The sequence below is a fragment of the Hippocampus comes genome, unplaced genomic scaffold (assembly GCF_001891065.2).
Source record: "Hippocampus comes isolate QL1 unplaced genomic scaffold, H_comes_QL1_v1.1 scaffold150, whole genome shotgun sequence".
Classification (NCBI taxonomy): domain Eukaryota; kingdom Metazoa; phylum Chordata; class Actinopteri; order Syngnathiformes; family Syngnathidae; genus Hippocampus; species Hippocampus comes.
In genome coordinates, this window is record NW_017805496.1 from 449,657 (window position 1) to 476,136 (window position 26,480).

Here is a 26,480-nt window from a genome sequence, read left to right on the forward strand (position 1 = left end):
GATACACAATATTGATTTTGGATTTAATTGTATCAATCAGTACGGTATCATAAGACATGACAATAGGATACACCTTTATACTCATATTTGATGTCCAGTAGTTGTCCTGATCGTATAGCGTGAATGAGAACAATCCGAAAAACGCCATGTCATCAAACGATTCACTGATCACAATATTGGATCCAGCCATATCAACGATGTATGAGATAATGATCCAATAAAACTGATGGCAAATTTTTAGGACACATTATTGAGACACCGAGCTCAAATATTGATGTTATCAGCTATCTTGCTTTCACTTTCCAATATATAATCGATAACGACTGAATCAAATATCAAAATCATAGTGGCCTTATCATTTACACCACATTATAAATGCAACTGGATCACAGATAGAAGTCACGGTATGTCTTTTTCAGCACTTCACAATGCATTGATGAAAAAAATGGATGAAATATTAGTTTCAAAGAGTATCGTGAGACACATATGAACACATTATTCATATAAGTGGGTTCCACTATGTTTCTTATCACTGTAAATGACCTGAGCAATACGTCTAATTCACATATCGAAATTGAGCATAGGGATAATGAATACCCTACACGTAGTGTGGGAAAAGCCGGCTTTGTGGACCCAAAATTGGACTTTAGTTCCTGACAAGGTAATCTTTAAAACTCAAACTGTACCGTCGGCATCCTGAACAGACCCGCTGAGTCCCTCCATAATGCTCATCGCATTCATTCCCTCCCCCACTGCCAGCTGAGTCCCGCCACGGACGACGCTCTACACGAGCAAGACACGAGTGCATTTGATCACAGGAGATGCCGACGAGGTGCTCAGCGCTACAACACATTTGAGTTATTTCCAGGAGCACTCGCTTGTTATGTGTCAGCTTGGGACGGAAGCGTGTACAACAAAAGCAGGCTGGCAGGGAAAAAGAAGGAGCACTTGTTTTTAGCTCCCTCGCTGATCCGCGCAATGTCAGTCAAGCCTGAACATACTCTAAGTTCCGTGACTGGTTTTTAAAAGTATCGTTCTTCGCGTCGACTCTTCAAAGTCTTGGTCTTTGTCTTGAGTCCTCAAAAACGTCAATTTTTCTTGACTCTTAAAGTCTTGCTCTAAACTTTGTCTCGGCACCTCAAAGTCTTGGTCTGGCCTTGGTCTAGACCAGGGGTAAGCAACTCCTGCTAGGTTGGTCCCTTTTCTAACACACCTGATTGAAATGATCAGGATCAATGTCAGACTTTTATGAGAGCTTGCAAGCTGGACTCTTTAGGACCGGAGTTACTTACCCCCGGTCTAGTCTCTGAAAAGTCTTTGTCTTGACTAGGTCTCAAAGCATATCGTCATCAATGACCAGGACTCCGAGGGGTGCACACCAGAGCAAGACTTTGAAGAGCTGAGACCAAGACTTGGGAGAGGCAAGACCAAGACTTTCTGGAGGAAAGACCAAATTAAGACCAAGTCTTGGATACGTGGAGAGCAAGTCTTTGTGGAGTTGAGACGAAGTCAAGACCAAGACTTTGAGGAGTCCCAACAAAGTCAGCATTAAGACTTCGAGGAACTGAAAGGGTTTTCGTCAGGGGGGATGCTCCTTCTTACTGATAACAGACCTAAAAAAGAGTGATAATGAATTAGTCACCCTCTTTTTACTTTAATAACTTTGCCGTACTTCACAAAGCAGAGTAGCACTTTGATCAAAGGAAGTGCTAAGTGCAAAACAGGCTTGAAACCACCCATCCGGCCATTAATGAGAGTTAATAAAATAAGTGGATGAAGAAAGGAGCATCATGGGCCGTTGGACTACAATCAAAAGCATTTTGGAGCTTTTTAGCCTTAAAGAGATCAAAGCCCCACCGCAGTCCACTCAAGAGGCCGCCCAGATGGACAAAATGACATGGTATTATAGTTATTTGTCCCATTTATTTCACGCAAAGATGGCGTGATATCCACACAGTCACCTATCACCGAAAGTAGTCACAGTTCATCAGAAAATGTGTTAAATTGTATTTAGAAATGTGCACACATCTCAATATAACATCCCAGAGTCAGAACACAAACCAAGCTTCAAGTCAACAAATGTTTTATTATATTTGCAAGCATCGCCAAAATTGTATTTCATGTTTTTAGTATGTGAGGTCGTGCATAGAAATGTGAGGGGGGGGGGGGATTTCATAACATTTTGGAATACAGTAATCCTACTCCTTCATTGGGTGACATTCCAGACCACCTCCTCAATAAGTGAATTTCTGCGATATAGAAACACCCTATAAATACACCCCAGGCATGTTTTTATAGCACTTAAAAGTGCTTTACGGTCTTTAAACACGTTTAAAACAATGCAAACACATTTATTGAGCAAGAGCAATGGATAAACAAAGAAAATGTTGAAACAGTATTAAAAAAAAAGTAACAACTCAAATTAATGTTGAAAAAAATACATATCAAAAAAAATCTGCGGTACAGCGTAACTGCATAAAACTGTACCATGATAGGGTGGGAATTTACTTTATGGCTGCAACAAGAAATGTGGAAAAAGTGAAGTGCTTTCTGTATTCTCTGCACATTTATTTGTACTGTGCCTTCATTTGAGTTGCAAATGTGGTGTCTTTTATGGTGTGTATTTGTCATCCAAATAAAAACAAAATTGGTTACTGAGGCCAAACAGCCATCGGCAATAAACGACAGAATAGTGCAATTACAAAATGCCGAGAAAGTGCACCAGCAAGAAGATTGCACCACAGGTAAAGGAAAGGAAAGGAAAAGATGAGTCACATTCAACAGGGTGTTGTACATTCAGTGATGTCATATGCAGTTGTTTGCCAAGGTACGAGGTAGATGCGTGGGATTGAGTATGAAATGCTTTGGATGCTCCGTAGTCATTATGCAAGTCGCCCTCTTCTTGCATTTAGAAGCGCTGATGCCAATTGTGAAAGGAGCAAGCTGCGTATTCACAACATGGCAGTTGAGGCTTTGGGTTGAGCCATCATAAGTCAGCATCATGAAGGGAAGGGTGCTCAGCACAGAGCCCTGAGGAGAGCCATCGCTGAGGATGATGGTATATATTAGAAGGACAGTCGGTCCTAACAGTCTCTGGCCGGTTGATTAGGAATCCCTGCACCCAGCTGCAAAGGGAGGGGTCAGTCCTAGTGTGTGTTGTTAGTTACCTCCGCCTGGGTGCGTGAGAGCTTAGACTTTAGCTGTGTGAGCGAGGTGTATGTATTGAGGGTCTACGCTGATGTCGGTGTCTTTGATTAGTTCATGACAATCTCCTTGAATCACTTTGTGACTATTGGTATGAGCGCCGCAATATGATTGTCTTTCAGGCTCTTCTCTGTGGACCCTTTGTGTACCGGAATGATGGTGGAGGTCTCAATGCATGTCGGGATGGCCGCATCAGAGAGGGACGTGTTGATTATGCCTGAGGAGCCTGGCCTGAAATGTTGTTGGGGCCAGCAGCATTCCGGGCTAATCTTGTTCAGGGACCACTTTGCCATTCGCCTGAAGTAATTCTGGGGGGCATCTTGACTGGTGGAGCAGTGATTCTGGCGCTGTTAGAGGTGTTGTTCATGTCAAAACAAGCGGTGACGGTTGTCAGTTCATCATCTTGTCTTGTAGCAGCCTTTGTGACTATGTGCATGTAAAGCACTTCTGCGGCATGGGGATTGACAGGGTAAAACAGTGACGGTCCTCTGCTTTGGTCTGCTTTTGCTATGTGGGCAACAGGATACCGGAATACACTTGATAGATGTGTAATTTGGGAAAGTGATGTGTGGGCAGGGTGGGTGGTTCTATCCACTTGGGCCAAAATATTCACACCCCGTGTTGGTATATTGACATGATGGCTAAGACGGGACAAACCATCTGTCAGCTTTATGTGATCAAAGTCACCTGAAGTCCCATAAATACCATCTGTGTGGTTCTTTTAGCGCAAGATGATGTTGCCATGGAGTTCCTGTTACGCATTATTAGTATTAGCATTCAGCGCAATGTAAACAGCTGGGATGAACACAAATGCAAATGGTGAGGGAAAAAAAAAAGATATGGCTTGCACAGAGTATTAATTAGCAGTTCATTTGCCTCGGAGCGGCGAGTGTTTACCGGCTTGCCGTTTGTGTGCCACCCTTTGTTTCAATGTGCCTTTTTTATTTTCATTCACAGCTTTTCCAATCTTAGGTCACGATATTTTTAAAAGACATAATCTGCCCAGTTTTGTGTTTTGCTGCAGTCAGGAAATTATCATCACACAAGGTTTTATTTCCAAGAGTTTGGCTGAGCTTTAACATATTTTCAGCGTCTTTAAAGGGGTCGTCAACTCGAAATTGTTCTTCACAATAATCTGTTCTGTGTGCCTCCATGAGTCACAGGACATTCTGATTAATATTGTGTTTGTGGAATAAGAGTTAAGCAGCAAAATCCCGGCATTTTTCCCCCACAAATTATTGACTAGTTAAATCATAATTTCCCCACCCACCTGGAATCGGTGTTGGAACAGTCCATGTTATTCTTTAACGAGTAAAGTCCAATGGGTCCATCCATCGCGATCCAGAAGCCCGTTTTTGAGCAGGAGTGTCTTTTTCAGACCTTATTAATCTAATGCGGAGCTTCATTTAGCTTGACTGCGGCGCGCCAATCAAAGCGACCTCGACACAGGACCTCATTAGCATGCTAATAAAGTCACCTCGCCTCTAATGACTGATTAGCAATTCAGCTGATTTTTGTGGCACATGCACACAATACACACACACACACACACACACACACACACACACAACAGGCATATTCAGAATGTAATGTAATTACCATTTATGCTGTAACTAACTTCTCTTCATTTGTGCTTGTCACTTTCCCTGTTTGTGTTCGTCACATCCTTCACACCCACACATGTGATTGTATACCGTTACATACTTGATGGAGACTATGTTCCTTTAAATTGGATTTGACTGTATTCGTGTACTGTTTGTCCTCTGCAGTGCTCAGTGGCCTCTGCTCCAATGACTGTCCTGGAAACGTTAAGGTAAGCAGCATGATTACTGGGACATCCCTGTCTGGCCACAACAGGAATTGTACTGTTAGCATGTGAAATTTGGTGAATGAAGAACATATTGCATCACACATGCAACACATTGGTTGAGCTCATTAAGTTTTTGGTCAGTATTTGTTGTTACCATTTATACAGTGGATATAAAAAAAAATGGATGAACCCCAAATAATATTCTGATGTTCTAGCTGAGTGTTTTTGTTAATGTTTGGGATAAGGTTCAATGTTGGAGAGACATTATGAACAGGGCTGTGCACATGACAGTTTTGGTCAGGTTCTCCAAGGACATAGGTGTCAAACGCCAGTCATCGAGGGCCGTTTAGCATCTCGCCCTTTTGCAACACACCTGACTCAAATGATCAGCTCATCAGCAAGCTCTGCAGAAGCCTGATATTGATCCTGTTCATTTGGATGTGTTGCAACAGGGAGAGATGGAAAACATGCGGGACGGAGGCTCTCGAGGACCGGAGTTTAACACCTGTGTCCTAGGAGGACCAGAGGTTGTTGCTTGGTGCGCTTTTTTTTTCCTGACCCACTAACCACCCTGGTAGTGGCGATTCTAGGATTTTTTACGACTACTGTGATCAGTTTAAGAGTAGAGAAACCTTTTTCACTCGAGGCATCACTAAATGGAGTAAGAAATGCAATTTTGTTAGGCTTAAATAGTACGTGAAAACTCCACCGTAGCAGGTTTTCATGTCACATGAAGATTAATTAAAGGAAGCCCTTCACGGTTTACAGCCATTAGCTGCGCTGCCCAATAAGTGTTGTAACGTCAACTTTTTGTTGACGAATGGCGCTAGCCCACCTCGGAGAAATAGAATGTCTTGTATTGGGTAATTGTTCTCCCTCACAGGAGCGCTTGCCATGTACTATGGCGCAGATCATGATGGTGGGTTGACGGGGAAAACGTTTTGTGCTTGTGTGCGGCACACAAGCGGCTGTACTGAAAACAAGTGACGGGCTCGAATCTGAGACGCTATTTAATGTCTGCTGCGCGCAAGAGCACCTCTGCGCTGCTTGTACGCACCCCTGATTATAAAGCTATCACTCTATTTTAATAACATATATTTATTTTATATTTAAATCTTATATTTTTAATCCATTTATTGTTGTAATTTCATTTTTAATACAGTTCAGTAGTTAAAGTTACATGTATTTGAAGTTAAAATGTATGTAAGTTATGAGATATTTGTTGGTGTAGTGTGTGCTTGGTAAGCGTATTTATACTGCAATTGAATATTTAGGTCACAATTTGATCATACTAATATAATTACATTCCGGTGTCTTTTTGCAAAAGAAGCATTTCTGTGTGTGTGGCCTCAGGTGTTTATGCCATACACATGCATTTTATTATCCTCCAGAGAAAGACACACACACACACACACACACACACACACACACACACCACACACACACACACACACACACACACACACGCATAGAAATAGCGACAAGTATCCTCATTGTGTCCAAGCTTTCAAATGAATGCTTTTGTATTTTAAGACTGCTTATTTCATCTTACTGTAAGTTTACTGACCTTGTTCTAGCTGACTTTTCAACATGCGTCTAAGTACATGGGTACCTTGACTTACAAAATACATTCAGTCCTGTAATAAAAGAGAATCTGAAGAATTGAATGAAATAGAATTACGGTACATACACGTAGTGTATATACTATTTGTGTGTTGTAGTTGTGCCTGTACGGAACATGGCCAAGAAAGTGAAGTAAAGAGCGACACTACATTGTGACAACAATCGCCTAGCCTCTACCTAGCCCTCATCTTGATGCTGCCTGGTTAAGGAATAACAAATAATTTCAAATATAATCACAGCTATCTTCAAGTTTCTTCGGACAGTTTTGATGTTTGTATTTCGTAACAGCAAAAAAAAAAAAAAAGAAAAGAAATTCATCACTTCTCCTGTTCATACTGGTGTGCCAATTTTCTCTCATGTCAGATGCATTGTGATGTCTGCTTGCTCGGCACCATTTTAGGTTTCCCCACCCTTTTTTTCAGAAAACCATAAATAGACTGTATTATAAACAGTGAACATTTGAATATCATTTTTGACTCATCGTTCATAACCTTTAAAATAAATAGCGTACAGATTTTTTTTTTCTTTTTAACAGCCCTTTTTTTTTTTTAAACAGCAAAAACATACACGTGACAAAGACTGGCTCATAACTTTTTCCGCTAACAACTGAAGCTAAATTTAGCCCGACGAAATATCTTACAGTAGTCGAGATACATAACTTGCACATACTTAGTTGACACTACTTAATACTTTTCTATAAGCCAGGGCATCATCTTGTGTCCTTATAGAATGTTACTGACCCTTGAGAAACAAACGCTTGATAGTCATGAATAGGTGAAATCTTCAGCGAGTATCTAAATAGAGAAACACACCAAAAAGTGAATTCGTAAATAGTGAATGGTGAATTGGCATGGGTTTACAGTATATTGCTACACTGTGATATCCTGGCTTGTCACACTAGCCACCAGCCAACAGTCAATTGTAATGACAAATAATTTTTTTCTTTCTCTCCTGAAACAATTTATTAGCTTTTCACTCTAGCTGCCAGCTAGCCTTCTTGTACTTGCCGAGCATGCCGGCGCTTCTTGTCCTTGTCAGTTGAATCGTCAATGTGGCAGGCGGGTACGCCGCCATCCATCACCTCCTCCTCATTTTCTTCTTGTTTGTGGCATTTTGACAACATTTTGCTGAGTCATCATGTCGTAAAAACCTTTTTCTGGTGGTTTGTCATGTTTCTTTGCTTGCAGCCATTCGGCGTTAACCAGCCGGGCCCGTACGTCATGTATACCACTGTGGACTCCAACGGCTACCTGAAGAATGCCTCAGGTCAGTAGTTTACATCCCTTTATTTGTTTTCCTACTGTGAGGAGAGTATATAGTGACTCAAACAATTCAGTTGGTCCAGTTTACTGACTCAAGTTAGTGGATTCAGTGTAAATGTTGCCGACTGGCTCGAGTTAGTACATCATCTGAAACGTATCAGAAGCCGATGCATCGTTTTGTTCTGTCCACAAACTCCAGTTAGCAGACGAACAAGAAACAACACCGACCGATTGGGCAAAAAAAAAAAAAAAGAAAAGAAATTCATCACTTCTCCTGTTCATACTGGTGTGCCAATTTTCTCTCATGTCAGATGCATTGTGATGTCTGCTTGCTCGGCACCATTTTAGGTTTCCCCACCCTTTTTTTCAGAAAACCATAAATAGACTGTATTATAAACAGTGAACATTTGAAGATCATTTTTGACTCATCGTTCATAACCTTTAAAATAAATGGCGTACAGATTTTTTTTTTCTTTTTAACAGCCCTTTTTTTTTTTTTTAAACAGCAAAAACATACACGTGACAAAGACTGGCTCATAACTTTTTCCGCTAACAACTGAAGCTAAATTTAGCCCGACGAAATATCTTACAGTAGTCGAGATACATAACTTGCACATACTTAGTTGACACTACTTAATACTTTTCTATAAGCCAGGGCATCATCTTGTGTCCTTATAGAATGTTACTGACCCTTGAGAAACAAACGCTTGATAGTCATGAATAGGTGAAATCTTCAGCGAGTATCTAAATAGAGAAACACACCAAAAAGTGAATTCGTAAATAGTGAATGGTGAATTGGCATGGGTTTACAGTATATTGCTACACTGTGATATCCTGGCTTGTCACACTAGCCACCAGCCAACAGTCAATTGTAATGACAAATAATTTTTTTCTTTCTCTCCTGAAACAATTTATTAGCTTTTCACTCTAGCTGCCAGCTAGCCTTCTTGTACTTGCCGAGCATGCCGGCGCTTCTTGTCCTTGTCAGTTGAATCGTCAATGTGGCAGGCGGGTACGCCGCCATCCATCACCTCCTCCTCATTTTCTTCTTGTTTGTGGCATTTTGACAACATTTTGCTGAGTCATCATGTCGTAAAAACCTTTTTCTGGTGGTTTGTCATGTTTCTTTGCTTGCAGCCATTCGGCGTTAACCAGCCGGGCCCGTACGTCATGTATACCACTGTGGACTCCAACGGCTACCTGAAGAATGCCTCAGGTCAGTAGTTTACATCCCTTTATTTGTTTTCCTACTGTGAGGAGAGTATATAGTGACTCAAACAATTCAGTTGGTCCAGTTTACTGACTCAAGTTAGTGGATTCAGTGTAAATGTTGCCGACTGGCTCGAGTTAGTACATCATCTGAAACGTATCAGAAGCCGATGCATCGTTTTGTTCTGTCCACAAACTCCAGTTAGCAGACGAACAAGAAACAACACCGACCGATTGGTATCACCTACTCAAGTGTGCATACTGTACTTACCATAAACACTTTGGATTCAGATGATTCAGTTTTATCCATTCACTGACTCAAGTATGAGGACTCACCACAGAATCAAGTGGAACAGCTGTACCGGTTAATTAACTAACTGGAATTAATGTACTAACTGGAAACACTTGAATCATGTGGTTTGGTTGTGATCGGTTCACTGACTTTAGTTTAGCATTGCAGCATTGCAGACTCAGACGTTTTGAATGTGTCTACGAATCGACTTCATTTTGCAAATTCAGTGAAAGCACTGCAGACTCTGATGATTCTGTTCATTAAGTCAATTGTGCACTCACTGGAAATAGTAGACAATCCAGTAGTATAAGATCACTGGCTGGAGTTACCGTACCTGGAACCACAACAGATTGAGATGATACTTTTTTTTTTTTACGCTGAAGGCTCACTGATTTGAGTTACAAGATTCACTGGAACGACCGTGGGCTCGGATTGTAGAGCGTATCGCTTCTCAAATCAAGTCAACTCACCTTGGACAAGGGTGAATTGGTTGTATCGGATGAGTGACTTAAGTTAGCAGACTCACTGGAAACGCCAAACCCTTTTCTTGGCTCACAGACTAGAGTTAAACTCACTGAACCCATCCTTTTCCATTGTGTTTGTAAGTGCCTTGAGAGGACGGCTTCCGCTTACAAGGAGGATTTTTTTTTTCCAGTTATGTTCTCCATTGCTGTTTATTTGATGCTCTAATTAGGCAAAGGAAAATAGCCGTTTCTTGTCCTCAGTGGGCTTTACTTCGATCGGTCACATAAGGTTCCTGCCGGAAGCTCCAGTGTGATAAAATGCTTTTTTACTCCCCACTAGGCTATGTTGGAAACATTGTGTCGATCCTCCTCTGAAGTCTCAAAAGCTTTTTTTTTAATTGTTTTTTTTCCCCGGCCTCGTTCCTCAAAGTCGTCCTCTTTCAAGACAACACCTGCACATTGCATCAGGAGGGAGACCGCGGCCGGGAGAACAGTCAATTTCTCTGTCTCGTTGTGATCATTTTCCTTTAGGTTCTCACCGACGCCTACTTCCACGAGCAATGTAGGCCACCATCTTTTAAACTCTGATGTAACCTGTGCAGTGACCCGTTGTCATAACGCCACGTTTAAAAAAGCCCAAGACATAATGACAGGTCGTACGTATCATGAGATGGGACGTTAGCGTTAGCTGCAGTAAACTGATGTTGCACTACACTGGCAAGCCAGTGAGATCAGGGATAAATATAGCCTGCGTTGTGTCCATGTTGCTGTATCGCTCCTGTTGTTGTGTTGACGCTTTTGACGATGTTTTTTTTTTCCTTCTAAAATAGAGTCACTGCAAATGTGTGCTTTTAAAGCTGCTGCCAATGATACCATTACATGGATCATCATCATTATAAGCGGAAATATTTGTTCTGGAACATTAACAGTAGAGTGAACCAAGACCTGCTATGAATAGGAAAAAAAAATAGTCAGCACCATTCCCCCAAAAATGTATCTATGGTTGTAGTTTTAAACTCTAAATGCAGCCCAAACTTTGATCCCAAAACAGTTACCTGTAAAATGACATCATCCATTTGTTTCGAAATAGATTGTATTTGTGTGTTTGAAGCTAATTGCTGAAAGTGTGCCAAGAATGAGATCTGCCAAATACTAAATTGTGGAAATGTAGATGATGATGTTAATTGTTATACCTTGGCCATAAGTGGAAACTCTCGACTAGCCCGCTAGCTCTTGTCTGCCTCCAAGCTAATGGCTCAGATGGACAACTCTCGACCATGCTATCGGTATCCTACTCCACCTTCGACTATTTCTCATCTGCCATCCGGTGCTCTAGTTTCACCCGTTCGTCTTTCATATCCAGCGTCCACTTCCACTGTTGGCTCCGTTCCGGGCACTGGCTTCCATTGTGACGTTGCCCTGTTCATTCGTGCAGATCCTCGGGCTGGACCGAGACAGACGCGTTCGCCTATAGACATTTTTTGCATGGAGGACTACAGCCTTCGCCATCCCCACTACGTACACAGATGCCCCAGCCGGGAACTTCCTTTCAATTCTGCCGCGTCGTGTTTCTTCGTTGTGACCATGGCGTGGTTATCCTTGATCCATGATCCATATGGATTACTTTCCATGTGCGGTTCAGCACACACGCTTTTCACTGATTGGTTGATGAAAAGAAAAAAGATTGAACTAACTTGAGCGAATGTGCTGGCCTGCCCTCGCATCGCCTCATACGCATCCATCATGCTGCCCGGCATGACTTCACACGCATCTACACAAACTGCATTGACTTTATCTATCATCACGTCGTGAGAATAGCTCACATTGCCTTCGGTCTGATTGCAGCATCAGTGCGCTTGCTTGCTTGCTTGCTTGTTTGTTGAGCTGCTAAGATAGGATATAGTAGCAGCGTATGCTACTGCTGAACTTTAGCAGTAGCATATGCTGCTATGGTTGTGTTTAGTCCAGAAATTTATTCCATTGCGATATAGACTGAAGACAGATTCTCTTTTGTATGATACAACTATAAACACAAGCATCTTATCGCTCTCTGTCGCATCTCAAGCAGAACGCCAAACTATTTCGCATCAAAATATTCCGGATGATTGCTGTCTGGCTCCTTGTAATTCAGATGCCTCTATTTTTTTCAAGTGTGTTTCCACTGGAGTGCACATGGCGAAGGAGACGCTGACTAGCCCAAGGCATCGCCAGCGCTATTCCCCCGACTCTTCATTTAACAGCAGCAAAATGCTGCCAGGGAACTGCTACTTCTGTATGTGTGTGTGCGCGTTTGGGTTTGTGCGCGCGCTGCGGCTTGTGCGTGGCCATCTCAAGTGTGTTTATTTTGTAGTTTGTCGCTCTGGGGACTGTAAGGGATGAGCCCTCGCTGCATGAGGCCATGCTGTGAACTTCATTCGCTTTCGTCCCCATGATAGAGAGCAAAGTGCAAAGCAGTTGATCACCTGAAGTAGCTAGTTGTGTGGCGATTGTGTGTGTTTGTTCACTTATGGCTGAGCATCTGCGTGCTAACATACTAAGCAGGTAGGATGGATGAGCGTGGCAAGCAGCACACTCATCTTAGACTTACCGCTGAGATTGTGGGGCTCGCCGTGTTGGAACGCCTCCATGCACACCCAGATGCAACTTCTTTTTTTCTGCAAGTTGGCGTCTCACGTTAAAGATGAGCCATCGGTTTTTGTTTGTGTGAGGTTGGTTCAGTTGCTTGGTTGGTCGGTAGTCTGGTTGATGGGTTGAAAGGGTGGTTGGTTAAGTAGTTTGTCGTTTGTTGCTTTTTTGGCTGGTTATTTTGTTAGTTTGTTTGATTCTTAGTGGGTTTGTTGGTGGGTTTGTGATGCGGCTGTTTTTGTCAAATGTTTGTTGCTGGGTTAGGTGTTTGTCTGTTTTGGTTGGCTTTATTTTAGGTGAGTTGACTGGCTGGTCTGTCTTTCATTTGGTTGCCTTTTGTCAAGTGGTTGGTTTGTTTGTGAGTTCTTTGTCGGATTTGGTTGGTTGCTTGGTTGTCCAGCTGGGTAGTTTGTTGGTTGGTAGATCCGTTGGTCATTAGTTCATTCGGTTAGTTGGTTATCCGGCTAGTTGATTGTTGTTGGTTTGGTCACTTGCTTGCGAGTCTACTTGGTTGTGCTTGGGTGGTTAATGAGAACACCAAGATAGTAAGCACCACAAAATATTTGAGTGTTGAATTGCGATCCTCAGGGAAAGAGCATTCAATTCAAGACTTTATGATGCGATGTTTTTCACGTTGTTAGACTTGCTTCCAAGTTTCTTGAGGTCTCTTGATGAATAATACTGGGTTGTTGCACTTGTGCATATTCAGACAAATGAGTGAAGTGTGTGTCTCGCAAGACATTCATTGCTGATCCAAATGACGGCTGCTACGTGGATACCTGCTGAGTGCTAATGTCGTTTGATGATTTGATTTATGTAATAGTGTTACGTGGCGGATTCTCGATGCCGGTCTGGTTTTAGAGAAAGCACCGAAGGAGACGAGGAGTGCACTCGTGGGGAGGAGAATCAATGTTGAGCTTTCTTCACTCCGTCCAATTAGCCTAATGACTTGTGGGGATTAGTAACTCACACAATCACACGGCGCACACACGCTCGCTCTCTCTGCTCATTCTACATGCATGCATGACCTTTTGGAAATGAAACAGTAGTCATCCACATGCATATGGATCATGTATTAGTATTTAGAAAGATTCAAAACCACCTGAAGGCCAAGTCGCGCAAAAGCCCGGATTGTGTCTGCGTGCAGATTCAAGCATTGACACCAAGCATTTCGCTTAATTGGCACCCATTTTAATCCCAATCCATTCTTGTGTTCTGTCATAAAATTAGAAGAGTTATCCATTCACGATGGAGCAATGGAAATACGGAAAAATAAATAGCAAACTGAAGTGAACCGTTTTGCTGGGTGGAAACAAGATTGGTTGGTCGGGTTGTAGGGTGGTTCATTGGCCATCTGGTTGGTTGATTTGACTGCTGTTTGTTTTGGCAAATTTTGGATCGTCGGTTATCAGTCGGATTTGTCGGTTGTTTGGTTTCTTTTTCTGGATGGTTGTTTAATGGATGGATGGTCAGTTGTTATTTCGGTGCATCGTTTGGTATGTCGGTCGATTGGTTTGTTAAGTTGGTCATTTTGTTTGTTCTCATTTGGTTGGTTGTCATTTGCTTGGTTGACTTGGTTGTTTGTCTGCTAAGCGTCTGGTTGAAAATAAGAAAGGGGATGACCTCCATGGAGAGAGAGAGATATGTAAAGTTGTTATTGATCAGCCCTCTCGTCCTTGTTTTTATGTCCTTCATGATGGTGAGGTGCTCTCCTCCTAACTCATGCTTGTCTTGTCTCTTCACTTTCATGCCTGACCCCGTAATCTTGAAGCCCCCCCCCCCACATCCACACTGCCGGTGCCACTTTATGGACACCATAAATCACCACGACACTCCTCGATACCTTTGTCGTCTCGTCTGTCTGCAGATGTCCTCAGAAGTTGCTTTTGTCTGTCCTCATATTGTGATGTGGCTGAAAGTCATAAAGCTGGACTTCGTATGCTTACAGCGCTTACAAGAAACACAGTCGCAAACCTTTTGATTTTTTTTTTCGTATGGAATGACCAAGGCAGTAAATAGGAATAGATGTTCATGAAATATACACGTGAGGACAAAATTGTTCCTACCCCACTATTAATGAAAGAAAAACTCACAGTAGTCACAGAAATAACTCTGATTCTGACAAAAGTTACAATAAATGAAAATGTCATGAAAATTAACCAACAAAAATCAGATGCTGCTTTTGAATTGTGGTTCATCAGAATTGTTTTAAACTACAAACTCTTGAAACGGGTCTGGGCAAAAATGATGGCGCCCTTCACTTAATATTTAGTTGCACACCCTTTTGAGAAAATTACTCCAATCAAGAAGACCTTGAGTCTTGAGACTCCCATCTGTACCCTGCACATATTCAAGATACCTTGTGCTAGATGTAGCAAAGCAGCCCCAAAACATAATAAAGCCTCCTTCATGTTTCACAATAGGGACAGTGTTCTTTTCTTGCCATGCTTCATCTGTGAACATGGAGCTGATGTGCCTTGCCAAAAAGTTCCGGCTTTGTCTTGTCTGTCCATCGGACATTATTCCAGAAGCTTTCTGGCTTGTCGCCAAATTCCAGTCTCACTTTTTTTATGATTTATTTTCGACAGTGGTGTCCTTCTTGGTCATCTCCCGTGAAATCCACTTTGGCTCAAATGACAACGGATGGTGCGATCGGACACCACTGTATCTTGATCTTTCCTCCACAGTTTCAGAATGTTCACGCCACAACAAGAGTGGTCCCCCGCAGGGCCCGCTCCTCTTTCTCCTCGTCCTCTGCAATTTGCTCCTTTCATTGCCATCAGGAGCGGTTTCTATAGCGACCGGCACAGGCAATGGGAATTACTCTGAAAATACCACTTTGAACTCGTGCGTTTGCTTGGTAGTTTCTCTATTTGCCACGTGATCCTCTTGGAATCACTCAACTCGGCTATATTTATAGAGCACTTTATAAAATAACAGCAGTTGTGGAACAGTGCTGTACATAATCAAGATAACATAACATAAAACACAATCAACTATAATAATGATAGAGTCATAGCAGTAACATGCCTGGAGAAATCCGTCAAAGCTTGACGATAATTTCGATGATGCAATGTTTAAAAAAGGGGGGGGGGGGCTTTCTGAAAAGAAAATAGCCCCAAATATCTGTTTCATCCATCAGCACGAAATTGAGTAAACATATCTGTCATAACGGGATAAGAGAAGAGTTGGATTTGAAGCAGCCATTTTGGGAGTACCGGTAATTCTCAAGCTCGTCCTTTCACGAGCTGTGACTGGAGAATTTTCCCGAATGTGTCGCAATCCAAAGCGAACGCTCGAGATCGAGGCGATGCTAAGATGTGATGCTTTTTTTTTTCATGTGGGTGGAGCACAGTTTGAAAACTTGATTATCATGAAGAGGATTCTTCATGTTTAAAGGGCCATTCTTGAGAAAACTAGCGCATTACCATTTTCATCTCGACAAGCAAAATTTGGCGTATGAGAGGGAGGTGCGAGTGCACCTCACAACTTTATACAGTATACAAGGTGTTTCAAAAATGCTTCCAGTACTGGTGTCACAAAAAATATATCGCAAACCTCAAACTACGGGTTTTCCCCCATAATTTGGGCCCAACAATGAACCAGCACTCTACAAAAAGTCACAGCGCCCCCGAGCGTCTGACAATTCCTGGCCGAGAGGAACATGGCCGTGCTGAAGTGACTTTTCGACTCACCCGAACTGGCGGCGTGAGATTTTTTTTTTTCTCCCTCTATCGCAAGCTCAAGGGGTTCTTCAAGGGGATCCGGTTTGAAGACATGGACGACTTCAGGATGGCCAGGAGGATGGCAATGCGGATAATCCCAGAAGGATTCTTGATAGAGTGCATGAAGGTGTGGTAGAGAAGGCTGGGAAAGTGTGTTAGACTCCAAGGGGATTCCTTTGAAGGGAAAAACTTGCTTTGAATTGAAATCTGCAGTATCTTGGTGACGCCAGCCCTGGAACTTCTCAGGCGCTCCATCTACATTTCTCCCGTCAGCGTGCATAAATGAGCATATGTTTCACTCGATATGTTATGCTATGAGATGGTTCAAGACAACATACTCCTTAGGGATGCAGCTTTCTAGTCATTCATTTTCCCGTTTCGCTGTCAGGTTGACTCAGTAAGCTTTCGGAAACGTTGACTCTCATGCATGTGCTCTAGAACCTGAGATGCACTCAAACATGCACGCTTAGAAATGTCCCTTTAACATAAACACAGAAGAGCACACAGACTTCTTAGAGATCCATTGTTGACTGTCATTGATGATGTGTGTGCTGCCTGGAATTCCCTGCCAGGTCCGAGCTCACTTGGCTTTCGTGTCACACACACACACACACACACACACACACACACACACACACACACACATTATGCCAGCATCCTCATGTTGTGGGATGGCTTTCCCCCAGCCGTTGCTGCGATTCCCATATTCTATTAGCCAATACACACAAACACACACACACACTCATCAGACTCTAGTGCCAGCCTCCAGCCTTGCCTGATCAACGCTCAAAAACGCGCACACAATCCAACGAGTCCAAGCCACATGGATCAGCTCGAAAAAAACAAACCAAAAAAAAAAAAAAAACAACCTAAACAAATAGCATTGGACACTTTAGAGCCCAGACACCGTGAGGGCCAAGTATTTGCACAGTTTTGCCTTTGCACACCACCAAAATGGTTTTGTCAAAAAAGTTATGTGTGTCATCAAATCATGGGTTCTTGATACTGTTTGTGGGTCCACCCATGATAAATTCGGCAACCTACCGTATTGTCCACACTAAAAGGCGCACTGGATTATGAGGCGCATCTTCAATGAAGGGCCTATTTTGTAATTTTTTTCATACATTGGGCACACCGCGTTACAAGACGCAATCTACAATGCATCCACTAGATGGAGCTACGCTGCTCTGTTTCCGTGTTCAACTGCGTAACCCATTGCCTCAAGTTTGAACTTTGCGTTGTCAGCATGTCTCGAGCGAGGAGCCATTTTGGGGTCGAAATATTACCGTAATGACCATACACAAGGCACATCGGATTTTAAGGTGCACTGTGAGCTTTTAAGAAAACGGAAGGCTTTTAGGTGCGCCTTTTAGTGCAGAAAATATGGTCATTTCTTGTTGCTCGATGAAACATGTTGGAAAAAAATATCTCAATCGAACATCTTTCGTCTGTCTAGTCTCCAGACGTAAAATTTGGCAGGCATCGAACAAAATTTGTCAGACGAATTTTTTTGTCGAAAGAGCCCTGGAAAGCAAACCCAAACGGCTGATTCTAATTAAAATGGCAATCTTTAGCCCTTTTCAGGATGAGTTCTTGAGACTTTTTGGTGGGTCTAACAGTGATAGACATACCTATTGATAGGCTTGTTTAGAACTTGGTAACGATTAGACAAGATCTGTCGGACAAGTTTGTCCTTGGTGAACCCCTTGGAAATGGGCAAAAATCAAGCCAAAACGGTCTACTTGTTCATCGAGCAGCCTCCCTTAACGCTTTTAGCCTCGGAGAGCTCAAGTGTGTTTTGTGCGTTTGTGACCTCACCCTCCAGAGGTTCCTCGGACGGGAAGGAAGCGGCCAACGTCGAGGTTTAAGCGAGGCGGAGGCAGAGCTTTGCAATGTGCAGTCCATCCACATTAGTTCTGATCACTTGCTGCCTTCGGGCTCCCTCGCTCTCTCTTGGTTTCCTCGCTCTCCTCCCATCTTTGTTTACCACGGAGAGGTTGATTTATGTCGGCTGCACTTGGAAGAGTTGGGCAGCGTGGGCGAGACCCAGCAGCAGATGGGGTGGGGGTGGGGGTGTAGAAGGTGAAAAAGGGTGGGGGGGATGTGGAACAAGGAAGGCCAGAGAGGTAATAGATTTATGTTGGACGCTGCTCATAAAAGAGTATTTGCATTTGATGTTTAATTTCAGTTAAGTGGCCATTCAGGCCGTAATGTTTAAGAGTCCATAACAAAGCCGTTTTTTATATCGCCATCCGTCTTATACGATGTACACGAGACATGCATTTGGCACTTCCCGGTTGAATCGTGGAGTGCGTTCAATATCTTCACAACTATAAAGAATTCAGATTTTTATTTATTTTTTTTTAAATACCCATTTGCGCCGTTTGGATTTCGATATTTTTTGAATGTTTTTTTGGAAGGGCTTTTTTGGGGTAGCAACCCTCAGTTTTTGGTGGATTTTTGGGGTTTAAAAAAATGTTTCTTTGCATTTGTATGCGGATTTTCACTATTTTTCACAATTCTATCGACTGTCTTTTTACTTATGTTTATTCTTGCTCGTATTTTGATTGTGTTTTGCATTTTATGTCATGAAGCCATTTTATATGCTGACTATGGTGTGAGACTGATAACTGCATTTTCAATAAATATTTTTTTAAATAGATAATCAACTACGATGCCCGATTACTTTTGACAAGTTAGAAATTCTGCTCTGTAAAGGGTCTCTTTAGCTCTTTTTTTCTTTTTGTTAAATTGTCTTGCGCCACCGATATTGTAATACTGTATGTTACTGTACTCAGTAACTGCAATAATTGAACAAAAATATCACGAGTAAGTCATTATGTGACTTTGTTACTGCCTAATATACAGTAATACATGCTAACGTGTTACTTTTATAACAGCCAACACCGATTGCTAGATTGTGAAAATGAAGGTTTTTTTTAATGCCTCTTTTCAAAGTATTAAAAAAAAAAATCATGTTTCATCATTAATTTTTTTGATCAGAAAAATAGCCTAATTTTGAGGAATGACTGTTGTGTTTTTTGCTTGTTATATATGATTGAGTTTGTTTTTTTTTTTTTCCTGCAGCTGGTCAGTTGAGCCAGTCGGCGCACTTCTCCCTGCAGTTGCCCTACACTGTGCTGGGCCTGGGACGCAGTGCCAACTTCCTGGACCACTTGGTGGTCGGCATCCCGCACCGACCTGGAGAAGCGGTGAGTGGAACTTTGCTCTTCGCAACCGCGATAGTGTAGACTCTGTTAAATAATGGACCGATGCAGCCTTGTGTAGTCTGCCTGCAACGCCGAGACAAACTTGCAATCACAGTTACTCTTGCTGTCAAAAAGGTTCAGAGTAGGGTTTGGTTTTTTACGACGAGGTTGGGTTATCAAATTAGGTTTTCAAGCTAAAATGAGGTTGTAGTTCCGTGAATGTGTCAATGTTGAGTGATGCTCTTCTTGCTGATGCAGTCTGCGCGCATGTGTTTGTGCGCGCGCATGGGCGTGTATTAATATCAGCTCTCTGAACTGGATGTGTTTTTTTCCCCTCCAAGACAGGAAACTGACATTAAAGATGGGAGGAAAATTGCAAACAGTGTTCAACATTTAGCCGCAGGCTGATCAGCGTACTTCATTTCTATTTATTTTTCCGATTCTTGAGTGCTGGCACACTTGAAACCTTGAACTTTTAGCGCACCCCCAAGAAGACTTGAATTAATGTGACAGAGAACATTTTATCTTTTCACACCTGAAATTAACCGCAAGTTCATGATCACAATTTTTTCGAACCCTTTCAACGGTATCTTGAGATGAGGAATAAATTATTATGTGTTTCTCCCCCCCACTCCTCCCCCCAGGAGTCCAGGAAGCAGGAGTGGACAGCCATCATCCCCAACTCTCAACTCATTGTCATCCCGTACCCGCACAATCAGCCCAGCAGGTACACAAACAGCCACTCACAAACACTTTTTTGGGGTAGCAACCCTCAGTTTTTGGTGGATTTTTGGGGTTTAAAAAAATGTTTCTTTGCATTTGTATGCGGATTTTCACTATTTTTCACAATTCTATCGACTGTCTTTTTACTTATGTTTATTCTTGCTCGTATTTTGATTGTGTTTTGCATTTTATGTCATGAAGCCATTTTATATGCTGACTATGGTGTGAGACTGATAACTGCATTTTAAATAAATATTTTTTTAAATAGATAATCAACTACGATGCCCGATTACTTTTGACAAGTTAGAAATTCTGCTCTGTAAAGGGTCTCTTTAGCTCTTTTTTTCTTTTTGTTAAATTGTCTTGCGCCACCGATATTGTAATACTGTATGTTACTGTACTCAGTAACTGCAATAATTGAACAAAAATATCACGAGTAAGTCATTATGTGACTTTGTTACTGCCTAATATACAGTAATACATGCTAACGTGTTACTTTTATAACAGCCAACACCGATTGCTAGATTGTGAAAATGAAGGTTTTTTTTAATGCCTCTTTTCAAAGTATTAAAAAAAAAAATCATGTTTCATCATTAATTTTTTTGATCAGAAAAATAGCCTAATTTTGAGGAATGACTGTTGTGTTTTTTGCTTGTTATATATGATTGAGTTTGTTTTTTTTTTTTCCTGCAGCTGGTCAGTTGAGCCAGTCGGCGCACTTCTCCCTGCAGTTGCCCTACACTGTGCTGGGCCTGGGACGCAGTGCCAACTTCCTGGACCACTTGGTGGTCGGCATCCCGCACCGACCTGGAGAAGCGGTGAGTGGAACTTTGCTCTTCGCAACCGCGATAGTGTAGACTCTGTTAAATAATGGACCGATGCAGCCTTGTGTAGTCTGCCTGCAACGCCGAGACAAACTTGCAATCACAGTTACTCTTGCTGTCAAAAAGGTTCAGAGTAGGGTTTGGTTTTTTACGACGAGGTTGGGTTATCAAATTAGGTTTTCAAGCTAAAATGAGGTTGTAGTTCCGTGAATGTGTCAATGTTGAGTGATGCTCTTCTTGCTGATGCAGTCTGCGCGCATGTGTTTGTGCGCGCGCATGGGCGTGTATTAATATCAGCTCTCTGAACTGGATGTGTTTTTTTCCCCTCCAAGACAGGAAACTGACATTAAAGATGGGAGGAAAATTGCAAACAGTGTTCAACATTTAGCCGCAGGCTGATCAGCGTACTTCATTTCTATTTATTTTTCCGATTCTTGAGTGCTGGCACACTTGAAACCTTGAACTTTTAGCGCACCCCCAAGAAGACTTGAATTAATGTGACAGAGAACATTTTATCTTTTCACACCTGAAATTAACCGCAAGTTCATGATCACAATTTTTTCGAACCCTTTCAACGGTATCTTGAGATGAGGAATAAATTATTATGTGTTTCTCCCCCCCACTCCTCCCCCCAGGAGTCCAGGAAGCAGGAGTGGACAGCCATCATCCCCAACTCTCAACTCATTGTCATCCCGTACCCGCACAATCAGCCCAGCAGGTACACAAACAGCCACTCTCACACACACACACACACACACACACACACACACACATACAACATACTCCCCCGCCCGGGGACACTCCGGGTGCTCGTTGCCATGGATACCATTGGCACCTCATCTGAAGCGACAACACACTTAAGTTAGCGGCACAGATTTTCTGGTGTTGTGTAAACACACACACAGCATGTGATCTCGCGTGTGTGTGTGGTGTCATCATCGACGATACAGATGGCAGCACACAACACGGATGCCGCAAACTGTATACCTTCAAGATCTTCCAGCAGCAGATGGGGTTTTTTTAGATGTCACAATATTTTCCAACGCTTTGCAATGTCTCACAATACAGCGTCATAAACAATGGCGTCATCATCTTTTCCAGCGCTTTCACTTGTTTCACAATATTTGAGATGATGTCTATTTTTTTTCACCATATCAACAGTACGATGATAATGATGTTGATAGTTTTGGGATGCAAACATTCAAATTGAATGTCTATTTTTCAAACAGAACATGCAAACTCCACACAGTCAGGCCGGAGCTGTTTCAGAAACACTTCATTTATCCATTTTCTGAACCGCTTTATCCTCATAAGGGTCGCGGGGGGTGCTGGAGCGTATCCCAGCCGTCTTCGGGTAGTAGGCGGGGGACACCCTGAACCGGTTGCCCGCCACTTGCCGGGCACACAGAGACGAACAAACACCCGCACACACAGACGAACAACCATCCGTGCTCACACTCACATCGAGGGACAATTTAGAGTGTTTTGCATGTTTTTTTGAATGTGGGAGGAAACCGGAGTACCCGGAGAAAACCCACGCAGTGGAGAACATGCAAACTCCACACAGTCAGGCCGGAGCTGGGATCGAACCCACGGCCTCTGCACTGTGAGGTCGACGTGCTAACCACTGGTCCACCGGGCCGCCTTAGCTTCACAAACTGCTAAAATAATTTAATTGATAAATTGAGGTTTGATTGAACATGTAATTTCTTATTTTCGTTTTTTTATTTTAGTCTCGCGTTGTGGGTAGAATTTCAATGGGAGGGGAAAAAAAGAATTTATTCCATTTTGTTTTCGGGCTGCGGCCTAAAATGTGGAAAAATAGAAGGAAAGTGCGCGCTAACAAACAGGTTATTTCGCTGCCGTGCGCCAACTTGTGACACCAAATGTGACACTTTCAAATATTGACTTTCCTTTCTCTTCTGGTCTGCAGCTGGAGCGCCAAACTGTACCTGACACCCAGTAACAGCGTGCTGCTGACCGCCATTGCCCTCATTGGCGTGTGCGTCTTCATCCTCGTCATCATCGGCATCCTCCACTGGCAGGAGAAGGTCGGACACACACACGCACGCACGCACGCACACACACACACACACACACACACACACACACACACACACACACACAGAACTAATATCCCTCCGTAAGACCCGGAAGGACTAATTTATTGGCGTATTCTGTCCTTTCAGCTTGGCGGATCTGCTCTTTCATTAGTCGCAAAAATACACTCTCCGGGGAGCCTCCGCCGCCGCTTATTTTTCCATTTTTACTGCTCGAACGGCGACAGTCGCACTCCCCACATCACACTCGCAGGAAAACATGCAACTTTTGGGTTGTTTTCATGGCGTTTATTTCCTTCTTTGCAAAGCGCAGCGTGAACGCCGACCGCTGAGCTCAGTCGTCGCTGGCATCCTTGCCGAGCCATCTGGCGTGTGTGTGCGTGCGCACGAATGCATGTGTTTGTGTAAAAATCTAACCCTGAGATTTTTGCGCGTTTATAGGCAGTCACCAAACTTCACCCACGTACCTTGGCAACATCTGATTCCTTGCATTCTAACATCACGCATCTGTTCGAATTATGTTCTAGTATACATACAAGATCAGACAAAAGGACACGTTTTTCTTTAAAGGACCCAATACGGAACTAAAATTGGAGCCTCCCTGTCTTTTTCTGAACGTGTTTCATTGCCTTTTTTTATGTTACGTACTCTTGACAGACATGGCTACTGCATTTAATGCTAAATTTTCTGAAAAATGTCTAAATGAACTCCAAGGTGGTGAAATGGCACACTTGCCTGTCTTTTTGGAGATGGGTCCTTGAGAGTTTTTGGCCGGTGCACTCATGATCGAAAGTGCTCCTAAATTTCATGTTGAAACTGGCTTTGTTGGCTGGATTTTCTTGCAATTTGTCAAGCGATGATATCATGGAGAGTCAAGTCAAATTTCACAGCCATGCTCCACCCACACGCGGCTGCAAAAAACCTTTTGAAAATGGGCAGTATGGCCCCAAAAATAGCTGCTTTCAAACAAAATCGCAGATTTGTTTGGTTTTTGTGGGTCTACTCATGATAGGCAGTGCTAGCCTATTACATTGAATGTTGCTAACAATCACTTAGATGAAAGTGAAGAAACTGAGTTACAGTCTTTCCATTCTCGGAAAGGGCATTAAAAAATACTTTCCAAAGATTGTGGAAATTTAAATGTTTTGCAATTTCACATCACTTATCTGTCAAATGGACTGGTAAAAATTTTGTGGCAATCAGACATAATATCTAGGACACATTTGTTTTTGGAAAGACGTCTGGACAAACTGCACCCGAAAATGATTGCTTTGAACCAAAACTGCAGACTTACTGTGTCTTTTCCTGCATGGCTTCGAGTGTCCTTTTTTTGTGGGTCTGCTCGGAATCAACAGTGGTGCTCAAAGCCAAATTCCACTGAGCAGCAAAGGTCTGTTTGCAAAATTGAATGAACCCTGACAAAAAAACAACAACATTCGCTACGTGCGCACACATTTGCAAAGCTTTGCCGCTCAGCAAGAGGCGGTCTTAAATTTCATGTTGCCGAGTCAAACTTGCTTTGGCGGGGGGGGCTGTATTTTCCCAAAAAATCTGTTCCGATTTAATGGTAATTTCAGGTCAGCACCCGAAGACTGACTGGCATTTAGCATTTGGCTGGCATTTGCTCTTCTTAACAACAAAGTCAGGTGGAGGACAGCTGTGAAGAGGAGCCCGTTGCTAACTTAGCACGACGCACATCCATATGGAGCCAAGCAGAGGAATATTTAAGGAGGCCAATCAATCACTCCAAAGGAAGCGTCTTCCCACCTGAGGCGCGGCGTCCGACTTAATTAATCCACATCAGAGACGACGGCGTCATTAAAAGCGTCGGATGGACACAAATCAATGCGCCGCTGCTTAATGATGATTCACGGGTCCCGCATGACGGATGCCGTCCCCCAGATGTCCGATTAGAGCGTCCGCGTCGATGGCGGTGTGCCTTGCCAAAGCAAAGTACATCCTAGACTTTCATCTTTCTTGAGTGCTGGGAAAAAAAAAAAAAAATCATGAGGCAAAACCATCAGTCAATACTTGGCAATGTGAGTCCACTATTGATTTGTGGAGGGAAAAAAAAACAAGTGACAAACTGACAAATTATGCATCATCTCTCGAATAGGAGTCGACAACATCGGGAAGAATGTTGATATCTTCCAAGACAACTTCTTGTATGATGGGAGAAGAAAGACTCTCCATGCTCTACAAATACTTCTACAATACAATAATTTCCTCTTGTGAAATTTTGCATGTGGTAAAAACCATCAACTATATTTTTTTTACACCTTTATTGGCCCTTTAGCCAGTGACTCTCAAACTGTGCATAATGTTACAGTGGTTTATTTTTTTTTTTTTAATCCAATACAGGAAATTTGTTAGTCGTGTTCAGTTGTATTTAACTTTTAAATTCAGTACTGTATATCCCAATCCATCATGGAGCCGCAGTCCCACTCATTTCCAGATTTTTTTTTCCAACATAATTTTATTCCTGACCACTAAATGGTTCAATGTTGAGCCTTTTTCCACCCTTTGCTGCCCCCGCAGTTCGGATATGGCAAATCAATCTTATTCCGCATATTAAATAATGTTTTGTGTTCACAGGAAGTTTGCCATTTCAGGGACACGTTGGCCATTTCCAGGGGTTCTTCAAACACGAACTTGTCCTTGAGATTTAGTTTTCTTGCTGACAAATTCGAACCACCTGAATTAGTCTGACGGCAACTATTGATTTTATTCGAATTTGCATCATTTCATTTGTGACCACCTTTTTGACCCTTGAACACCACCGTAGTTGGCCCAAATTGTGGTACGGGAATTTTTACTTGATGGAGATTAAAAAAAGAAGAAGTGGGGAAAAATGATTTAGTGGTGATAGAACATCTGCATAAATACACAAGGACAAGAAGCTTCGAGTGTGCGTGCGCGCGGTTTCAATAAGACGTCAGCTGTCACTTCAAAGAAAGTCGACGCCGTACTGAGAAATTGCTGCTGTCGGCGAAAACCTTTTTGGCCAGGATGAATATTCTTAGCTTGTCATGTGAAGGGAATGAGTGGCGGGTGTAGGGCGAATGCGGAGGAGGGGGTGGGCTGCAGTAAAGGGAGTGAAGGGGAGGGTCTTTGATTGTGACCTTATGGCACCCTGTTGTCTTTTTTTGATTGATTTTTCATGTTGTGTTTTGTTTTTTGTTTTTTTTGTGTGCTTCAGAAAGCAGACGACCGGGAGAAGAGGCAGGAAGCCCACCGCTTCCATTTTGATGCCATGTGACCAGCCGGCGTTTAGTCGTGGCGGAACGCCCCCACCTGACCCCTCTTTACCTGCACGACCATACCTGCTGTTACCGTTCCCTGGGCCTCTTATTTGCACCCCTTCACACGCACGTTATCTACCCCGCTTACCTGTTACCTGCCCGCCCCCCCACTTCACCTGTTCTTCACCCGTTAAATTACCCCCCCCCC

The 26,480-nt window shown here is 42.8% G+C and overlaps 1 protein-coding gene across 1 annotated transcript in view; it reads left to right on the forward strand.

The window, feature by feature from the left end:
- itfg1 (integrin alpha FG-GAP repeat containing 1) overlaps window positions 1–26,474 on the forward strand; it is an 88,037-nt gene extending 61,563 nt beyond the window's left edge. The window contains exons 13-18 of the mRNA XM_019876392.1: window positions 4,974–5,017; window positions 7,825–7,903; window positions 19,302–19,426; window positions 20,068–20,150; window positions 22,904–23,021; window positions 26,230–26,474. Of these exons, the coding sequence (XP_019731951.1) occupies window positions 4,974–5,017; window positions 7,825–7,903; window positions 19,302–19,426; window positions 20,068–20,150; window positions 22,904–23,021; window positions 26,230–26,289 (509 nt within the window). The 3' untranslated portion in view covers window positions 26,290–26,474. The remainder of the gene's footprint in view (window positions 1–4,973; window positions 5,018–7,824; window positions 7,904–19,301; window positions 19,427–20,067; window positions 20,151–22,903; window positions 23,022–26,229) is intronic.
- The last annotated feature ends 6 nt before the right edge of the window (window positions 26,475–26,480 follow it).